We start from the raw sequence: 9,622 nt of genomic DNA, 5'->3' as shown, positions 1-9,622 counted from the left end.
GCAGTAACAACACTGGTTGATCCTTTTCTCTCCAGCAGTAACAACACTGGTTGATCCTTTTCTCTCCAGCAGTAACAACACTGGTTGATCCTTTTCTCTCCAGCAGTAACAACACTGGTTGATCCTTTTCTCTCCAGCAGTAACAACACTGGTTGATCCTTTTCTCTCCAGCAGTAACAACACTGGTTGATCCTTTTCTCTCCAGCAGTAACAACACTGGTTGATCCTTTTCTCTCCAGCAGTAACAACACTGGTTGATCCTTTTCTCTCCAGCAGTAACAACACTGGTTGATCCTTTTCTCTCCAGCAGTAACAACACTGGTTGATCCTTTTCTCTTCAGCAGTAACAACACTGGTTGATCCTTTTCTCTCCAATATAAACAACACTGGTTGATCCTTTTCTCTCCAGCAGTAACAACACTGGTTGATCCTTTTCTCTTCAGCAGTAACAACACTGGTTGATCCTTTTCTCTCCAATATAAACAACACTGGTTGATCCTTTTCTCTCCAATATAAACAACACTGGTTGATCCTTTTCTCTCCAGCAGTAACAACACTGGTTGATCCTTTTCTCTTCAGCAGTAACAACACTGGTTGATCCTTTTCTCTCCAATATAAACAACACTGGTTGATCCTTTTCTCTCCAATATAAACAACACTGGTTGATCCTTTTCTCTCCAGCAGTAACAACACTGGTTGATCCTTTTCTCTCCAGCAGTAACAACACTGGTTGATCCTTTTCTCTCCAATAGAAACAACACTGGTTGATCCTCTTCTCTCCAGCAGTAACAACACTGGTTGATCCTCTTCTCTCCAGCAGTAACAACACTGGTTGATCCTTTTCTCTCCAGCAGTAACAACACTGGTTGATCCTTTTCTCTTCAGCAGTAACAACACTGGTTGATCCTTTTCTCTCCAGCAGTAACAACACTGGTTGATCCTTTTCTCTCCAGCAGTAACAACACTGGTTGATCCTTTTCTCTCCAGTAGTAACAACACTGGTTGATCCTTTTCTCTCCAATAGAAACAACACTGGTTGATCCTTTTCTCTCCAGCAGTAACAACACTGGTTGATCCTTTTCTCTCCAGCAGTAACAACACTGGTTGATCCTTTTCTCTCCAGCAGTAACAACACTGGTTGATCCTTTTCTCTCCAGCAGTAACAACACTGGTTGATCCTTTTCTCTCCAGCAGTAACAACACTGGTTGATCCTTTTCTCTCCAGCAGTAACAACACTGGTTGATCCTTTTCTCTTCAGCAGTAACAACACTGGTTGATCCTTTTCTCTCCAGCAGTAACAACACTGGTTGATCCTTTTCTCTCCAGCAGTAACAACACTGGTTGATCCTTTTCTCTCCAGCAGTAACAACACTGGTTGATCCTTTTCTCTCCAGCAGTAACAACACTGGTTGATCCTTTTCTCTCCAGCAGTAACAACACTGGTTGATCCTTTTCTCTCCAATAGAAACAACACTGGTTGATCCTTTTCTCTCCAGCAGTAACAACACTGGTTGATCCTTTTCTCTCCAATAGAAACAACACTGGTTGATCCTTTTCTCTCCAGCAGTAACAACACTGGTTGATCCTTTTCTCTCCAGCAGTAACAACACTGGTTGATCCTTTTCTCTCCAGCAGTAACAACGCTGGTTGATCCTTTTCTCTCCAGCAGTAACAACACTGGTTGATCCTTTTCTCTCCAGCAGTAACAACACTGGTTGATCCTTTTCTCTCCAATAGAAACAACACTGGTTGATCCTTTTCTCTCCAATATAAACAACACTGGTTGATCCTTTTCTCTCCAATATAAACAACACTGGTTGATCCTTTTCTCTCCAGCAGTAACAACACTGGTTGATCCTTTTCTCTCCAGCAGTAACAACACTGGTTGATCCTTTTCTCTCCAGCAGAAACAACACTGGTTGATCCTTTTCTCTCCAGCAGTAACAACGCTGGTTGATCCTTTTCTCTCCAGCAGAAACAACACTGGTTGATCCTTTTCTCTCCAGCAGTAACAACACTGGTTGATCCTTTTCTCTCCAGCAGAAACAACACTGGTTGATCCTTTTCTCTCCAGCAGTAACAACACTGGTTGCTTTCAATGCAGAGTTTTTCCTGCGATTAGGCTACATTTTGTAATATTGTGCAACCAGAAAGCATTTTCACAAAAGAGAGAGAGAGAGAGAGAGAGAGAGAGAGAGAGAGAGAGAGAGAGAGAGAGAGAGAGAGAGAGAGAGAGAAACCGCACTGCTTCAATGACCTCTACTGAACCATCTTTGTGTGATATAACCCGGGATGAATTCAACTTGAATTAAAAAGCCAACGAGATTATAAAGTTATTTTAAATTACAAACCGGGTATTTTGGGTCCTGCATGCTGATTGGCTGAAAGCGGGGTGAGCAGGCAGTGGCTCGGGTTGTTGTTGTCCTTGATGATATTTCTGGCTTTCCTGTGACAACAGGTGCTATAGGTGTCCTGGAGGGCAGGTAGTTTGCCCCCGGTGATGCGTTGTGCAGACCGCACCATCCTCTGGAGAGCCCTGCGGGTATGAATGAGTGTTGGGTTAGTCGGAAGGGTTTATACAAAATATTTTATTTTACTATTTTTTAATTTCCCCCTTTTCCCGTTTTGTATCACAAAGTATCATGGATTTATATTAAAGTCCAGTTGGGGTCGGTAATGCAACATATTGGATGCCAACCGGCGTTAGATCCCAAAGAAGAAGAAGAAGAAGCAGAATGCGACGTCATCGAACTGCTGCCAGTAGAATTGTGGTCAAAATGTAAACATCAGAAGGAAAATCACAGACTATATGAACAGAGTTATTAAAAGCAGCCAGGTATATTATAAATGCATATATAGACCATTTATATTCGCTTTGTAGATAGGCATAGTCAGCAATATAGCTGCTAGATGGCTAGGTCCACATGGGTAGCTAGCTAAGTTAGCACATGCTGATCTAGCTACGCTAACGTGTAGCTGCTTTGTACACCGCTATCTAGCTAGATCTGTTGTAGTGTTTATGTATACTGTAAGATGAGGTTTATTCTCCCAACTTTGCTACACGTTCAAGCTGTGAATGTGTATTTCCAGGATCTGTAAATCGATTGAACTGATTTGGGTCCCCTACACAACGTGAACAGAATAGCTAGCTAAGCTAAGTAGCCAGCTAACTTGCTAAACGGCTAACAGAGCGACGGTCACGTCCCAGGCTTCTTTGTAGACGGCTGCCAGATCTCACAACGCCTGGTGACGTGTTTTAAATATCAGCTAATGAGGACGTGAAATTACAGATGAGTGTTGTGATGTATAAATCTTTTTTTTACAGGTTCTCTAAAGTCCTGCCATTGACTGCATTGTCGTTGTTGCCACATGAGCAGGACAATATGAATCCACTCAGTTCAGAGAAGGAAACATTGATTGATGAAATTGAACAGAGTTTATTCACTTTAACCGTGGACAATTTACGCTACCTGTGTGAACGTCATGGCAAAGATGGCTCTGAAATTAAAGGGATGAATCATCGCTTATTAAGGCGTAGAATCATGGAGGAAATGTGGGACAATACGGATTCAATGAAATCAGAGGAGCAGGGAGTGTCATGGTTACTCCATCTGAAAGAGGACATCAGAAGGATGCTGGAGGATGCTAGTGGGGCACAAATTAGTCCCAGCAAGTCCGATGATGATGATGCTATCGACTATGACGAAGAATGCGACAAGGAGGACAGCGATTGGTTGCCTAGCAATGGACTGAAGGCGGAACACTTGAGTTCCAGCCAATCCGATGATGACGCTGCAGACTGCGACAAAGACTGGGACGTGGAGGAAAAGGATTGGTTGGCTAGCGATGGGCTGGAGGCAGAGTCAGATCCAGAGAGGCACACTCCAGAGCAGAGAGTAAGAGAGGTGAGTATTTATTTTTCCAGTCATAAAATGATTCCTTGACCTCAAGGTTCATCCTCTTGGAATTTCTCCTGAAATGTTTTTTGAAAAGGAGTCAAAGTAATCAAGGGTGAGAGGAATCAAGGAAAGACTTTTGAGAGTATTACCCTGATTAAGTCTGTCTCTTTTTTTAAGGATTTCCAGGACAAGCCTCCACCACCCCCCTCCCCTCGCCCAGAGTCTCCAGGTCGTGCCTTTCCCAGTAGTATCTTACTGCAGAGTCAGAAGAGGGTGTCTGTGCGGCTGGTCGACTGCAGGAAGACACCGGGGCAGAGTAGCCATATAATACACAAGACAACACAGACCGGAGAGAAACCCCACAGCTGGTCTAATGCTGAACAACACAAAACCCTCTCAGGAGACAGGCCTGGCTCCCATATCTGTGATCACTGTGGGAAGAATTTTACCACAGCAAGAAGTCTACAACTACACCTACAGTACCTGAAGAGATTCAGTGATACCGTCACTGCAGAGAAACCACACGTGTGCTCTGAATGCGGAAAGGGATTCTCTCAGGCCTACAGTCTTAAGATACATTGGAGAACTCACACTGGGGAGAAACCGTACGTTTGTTATCAGTGTGGGAAGGGTTTCACTGAATCTGGAACCTTAAAGAGACACATCAGAACTCACACGGGAGAGAAACCTTTCCACTGCCCTCGTTGTGGGAAGGACTTTATTGAATCTGGAGGCTTGAAGAAACACATCAAAAGAGCTCACCCAGGAGAGGAGGTCGTTGTCCCTCAGAAGAGCGTCCATCCAGGAGAGAAACCTTACCATTTCTCCTCTGACGACTGTGGGATGAGCTTTGCTACCTCACGCGAACAGAGACTACAACAGAGAAAACACACAAGAGAGAAGCTTCGCAGCACACCTAATGCTAAACAACGTAAGGAACCCCTCTCAGGAGATGGCTCCCATATCTGTGATCACTGTGGGAAGAATTTTACCACAGCAAGAAGTCTAAAACTACACCTACAGTACCTGAAGAGATACAGAGATAACTTGACTGGAGAGAAACCACACGTGTGCTCTACATGCGGAAAGGGATTCAGTGAGGCTGGCAGTCTTAAGAGACACCTGAGAACTCACACTGGGGAGAAACCGTACGTCTGCCATCATTGTGGGAAGGACTACAATGATTCTGGAAACTTACAGAAACACATCAGAACCCACACAGGTGAGAAACCTTACCACTGCTCGGAGTGTGGGAAGAATTTCCGTGTAAAAATAAGCCTGAAACATCACCAGGAAATTGTTCACACAGAACACCCTCACCGCTGTGGTCAATGTAAGAAGAGCTTCATAACTGCAGAAAGACTGGAATCACACATTAAGACACGACACCCGCCTAGTGATCCTCTGAAGAACCCACATGTGTGCTCTGAATGTGGAAGGGGATTCAGATATGCCGACAATCTCAAAATACACCTGAGAATCCATACCGGGGAGAAACCGTACGTCTGCCCTCGTTGCGGTAAGGATTTTACCCAATCAGGACTCTTACAGAGACACATGAGAACTCACACGGGAGAGAAACCCTATCACTGCTCAGTGTGCGGGATGAAGTTTCGTCATACAATCTCGCTAAAGCAGCACCACCTGAAGAACCACAAGGGGGAGACACTGGGTCCAGTCCGTATGCACCAAGGCCCTCTTCCATGCCCCCACTGTGGGGAGAAGTTCTCTACCAAGGCTCTTCTGAAGGATCACCTGCAGAAGACCCACAACAGCCGTGTCCACTGTCCACAGTGCGACAAGACCTTCTCCACTAAACGTAATTTACTAGTCCACCAGAGGAAGCACACTGGAGAGAGGCCTTACCTTTGCCCTCAGTGTGGGAAGAGTTTCTCTCTGACAGGAAGCTTAAAACTTCATCTCCGGATTCATGCGGGTGAGAAACCTTACTGCTGTACTTACTGTGACAAGAGCTTCACAAGTAAGAGCCACTGCACTCTTCACCTGCGAATCCACACTGGAGAGAAACCGTACCAATGCCCTGACTGCGGGAGGAGGTTTCGTGATGGGAATGTCCTGAAAAACCACAGGCGGACCCACACAGGAGAGAAACCGTTCCAGTGCCGCTTGTGTGATAAAGCCTTCGCTCAGTTGAGCAGTCTGAAGAAACATCAGGAGACACACAGGCAAACTCCGCCTGTCTCTGTCCCAAGACTCCCTAATCCCTACCTACCACCCAATCAGCATGTCCCTTATCCCGACCCACCACCCAATCAGCATGTCCCTTATCCCTACTCACATCACACTCCATTGTAGCCTGGTTTACACCAGATATGTTTACTACTTCAAGGAAACAAGATGTGAAGCATGTGTTTTTTTTAAAGGGGGTATAATTCAAATCAAATCAAATTTATTTATACAGCCCTTCGTACATCAGCTGATATCTCAAAGTGCTGTATAGAAACCCAGCCTAAAACCCCAAACAGCAAGCAACGCAGGTGTAGAAGCATGTTGTAATTGTTTTTAATGGAGACAGGTTAGAAGTAGAAACGGATACAGATGACGAGGGAAGACAGTGAAGAGTAGATGCAGGGATTGAACCCTGGACTCCAGTGGGGAGGCATACATAGAGGATGGAGGCATACATAGAGGATCCAGCTGTGCTACCACAAGACTACAGGCTATGTGTACTAGAGCTGGGACATTAAACCCAGAATGATCTACAGCGAACATACCAATCACTGTATTGCAGGGCGTTTAGCTCTGTCATTCATTAGGATAAATACACTAGAACGTTTCAACTGAAACAGGTTTGTTAAAATGGCTGATTGTTCATGGGACAATTCATGGCTAGAACCATCCAACTAGTAGTAGTATTTTTTTTAAAGGATAATTGTTTAAAACTGCTGTGCTCGTTGATGTTATAAACGTATTGTTCTGTAAGTCGTTATCCACATCAGTTCAGTCAATTTATGACGATATGGAGATTAGTGACCATATCGCCCGCAGCTCTACTGTGCATCTCTGTAAAGTATTGGAACAGAACCCTAGACTTAGAACCCCCGTCCAAATCCCCCCCCCCCTACCTATCACATCCCGTTTGGCCCTCACCTTTCCACGTTGACAGATCTCAACCCCCACCCACCTATCACATCCCCTTGGCCCTCACCGTTCCGACATGGATCTAAACGCAGGGGATTGTTACAAGCATCGGGCTGAAGAGAGCTTCCACCATTGGTCAAATCCATTCCAGAATAGGAGAATCTAAAAAACCCATTGGATGAGAAGGTCAGAGGTTCCCCATCCGCTCTGACTTTCTTATCCAATGGGTTTTGAGAAGGTGGCGAGGAGAGAGGACGCGAGGAATCAAAGGCAATTGAAGATTCTTCCAAAGTGTTCAAATTTGTCACACTTGTGGAGAATCGGGACACCCGCCCATGAAGTAGAACTCGATACAACTGACCTCCTGTCACTGGACCACTGGACAAAGTATTGGATCAGTTCCAGGTTCTGAAAGGCTTGTCTTCAAACATTCTAAATGACTCCATAGAATTCCATAGCAGTGTTTCCTGTATATATATTACTGGGAAAGGTATTGCACTTTGTCTGTTTCACACAAATTATTATACTCTGATCACATTCTTGCCTAGGAGTTTTTTTTGTATGAACGGGTTGACAGTTAAATCAAATTGTATTGGTCACATACAGATGAAGAGTCAGGTGGTCGTGATTCATTTGGCAGGGACAGATACAGATGAAGAGTCAGGTGGTCGTGATTCATTTGGCAGGGACAGATACAGATGAAGAGTCAGGTGGTCGTGATTCATTTGGCAGGGACAGCTACAGATGAAGAGTCAGGTGGCCGTGATTCATTTGGCAGGGACAGCTACAGATGAAGAGTCAGGTGGTCGTGATTCAATTGGCAGGGACAGCTACAGATGAAGAGTCAGGTGGTCGTGATTCATTTGGCAGGGACAGATACAGATGAAGAGTCAGGTGGTCGTGATTCATTTGGCAGGGACAGCTACAGATGAAGAGTCAGGTGGTCGTGATTCAATTGGCAGGGACAGCTACAGATGAGTCAGGTGGTCGTGATTCATTTGGCAGGGACAGCTACAGATGAAGAGTCATTTTATTTAGCGCACTCATTTACAGCATCAGCAGTTCTTTGTTTGGGCTTTAAAAATAAGAAAAACATACTACCTCTTCTAAAACATTTACAGAGGTATTCCTTTAAGTTCCATTGTTTATGTAATTTTATGTATCAAACCACGTATGCAAGTGTAATGAATAACTTTACCATGATCAAAGTTTTTGATGAGAAAAAAAATCCAGAAAATCACATTGTAGGATTTTTAATGAATTTATTTGCAAATGATGGTGGAAAATAAGTATTTGGTCACCTACAAACAAGCAAGATTTCTGGCTCTCACAGACCTGTAACTTCTTCTTTTAAGAGGCTCCTCTGTCCTCCACTCGTTACCTGTATTAATGGCACCTGTTTGAACTTGTTATCAGTATAAAAGACACCTGTCCACAACCTCAAACAGTCACACTCCAAACTCCACTATGGCCAAGACCAAAGAGCTGTCAAAGGACACCAGAAACAAAATTGTAGACCTGCACCAGGCTGGGAAGACTGAATCTGCAATAGGTAAGCAGCTTGGTTTGAAGAAATCAACTGTGAGAGCAACTATTAAGAAATGGAAGACATACAAGACCACTGATAATCTCCCTCGATCTGTGGCTCCACGCAAGATCTCACCCCGTGGGGTGTAAATTATCACAAGAACGGTGAGCAAAAATCTCAGAACCACACGGGGGGACCTAGTGAATGACCTGCAGAGAGCTGGGACCAAAGTAACAAAGCCTACCATCAGTAACACACTACGCCGCCAGGGACTCAAATCCTGCAGTGCCAGACGTGTCCCCCTGCGTGTCCCCCTGCTTAAGCCAGTACATGTCCAGGCCCGTCTGAAGTTTGCTAGAGAGCATTTGGATGATCCAGAAGAAGATTGGGAGAATGTCATATGGTCAGATGAAACCAAAATATAACTTTTTGGTAAAAACTCAACTCGTCATGTTTGGAGGACAAAGAATGCTGAGTTGCATCCAAAGAACACCATACCTACTGTGAAGCATGGGGGTGGAAACATCATGCTTTGGGGCTGTTTTTCTGCAAAGGGACCAGGACGACTGATCCGTGTAAAGGAAAGAATGAATGGGGCCATGTATTGTGAGATTTTGAGTGAAAACCTCCTTCCATCAGCAAGGGCATTGAAGATGAAACGTGGCTGGGTCTTTCAGCATGGCAACGAAGGAGTGGCTTCGTAAGAAGCATTTCAAGGTCCTGGAGTGGCCTAGCCAGTCTCCAGATCTCAACCCCATAGAAAATCTTTGGAGGGAGTTGAAAGTCCGTGTTGCCGAGCAACAGCCCCAAAACATCACTGCTCTAGAGGAGATCTGCATGGAGGAATGGGCCAAAATACCAGCAACAGTGTGTGAAAACCTTGTGAAGACTTTGACCTCTGTCATTGCCAACAAAGGGTATATAACAAAGTATTGAGATAAACTTTTGTTATTGACCAAATACTTATTTTCCACCATAATTTGCAAATAAATTCATTAAAAATCCTACAATGTGATTTTCTGGATTTTTTTCTCTCATTTTGTCTGTCATAGTTGAAGTGTCCCTATGATGAAAATTACAGGCCTCTCATCT

The 9,622-nt window shown here is 44.4% G+C and overlaps 1 protein-coding gene across 2 annotated transcripts; it reads left to right on the top strand.

The window, feature by feature from the left end:
* The first annotated feature begins 2,449 nt into the window (after window positions 1-2,449).
* On the top strand, window positions 2,450-7,539 carry LOC110487303 (uncharacterized). 2 transcript variants are annotated; one of them, XM_021559222.3, is made up of 3 exons: window positions 2,450-2,837; window positions 3,327-3,906; window positions 4,078-7,539. In XM_021559222.3, the coding sequence occupies exons 2-3, from the start codon at window positions 3,385-3,387 to the stop codon at window positions 6,214-6,216; spliced, it is 2,661 nt and encodes an 886-aa protein (XP_021414897.3). In that variant the 5' UTR covers window positions 2,450-2,837; window positions 3,327-3,384; the 3' UTR covers window positions 6,217-7,539. The 2 variants fall into 2 exon arrangements, with proteins under 2 accessions (XP_021414897.3, XP_090050905.1); XM_090194779.1 differs by having other exon boundaries at window positions 2,699-2,780.
* Window positions 7,540-9,622: the final 2,083 nt, after the last annotated feature.

This window comes from Oncorhynchus mykiss, chromosome 13, assembly GCF_057628025.1.
Source record: "Oncorhynchus mykiss isolate SJ-2025 chromosome 13, ASM5762802v1, whole genome shotgun sequence".
NCBI lineage: Eukaryota > Metazoa > Chordata > Actinopteri > Salmoniformes > Salmonidae > Oncorhynchus > Oncorhynchus mykiss.
Note: the sequence above shows the minus strand (reverse complement) of the source record. Positions and strands in the feature narration are given on the sequence as shown.

Excerpts from the sequence above, each read along its gene's own strand:
- LOC110487303 (XM_090194779.1), top strand. The coding sequence starts at position 2,737 with ATGCGACGTCATCGAACTGCTGCCAGTAGAATTGTGGTCAAAAT. Across the intron at positions 2,781-3,326 it reads AGTAGAATTGTGGTCAAAAT|GTTCTCTAAAGTCCTGCCAT; the intron begins GTAAACATCAGA and ends TTTTTTTTACAG. Across the intron at positions 3,907-4,077 it reads CAGAGCAGAGAGTAAGAGAG|GATTTCCAGGACAAGCCTCC; the intron begins GTGAGTATTTAT and ends TCTTTTTTTAAG.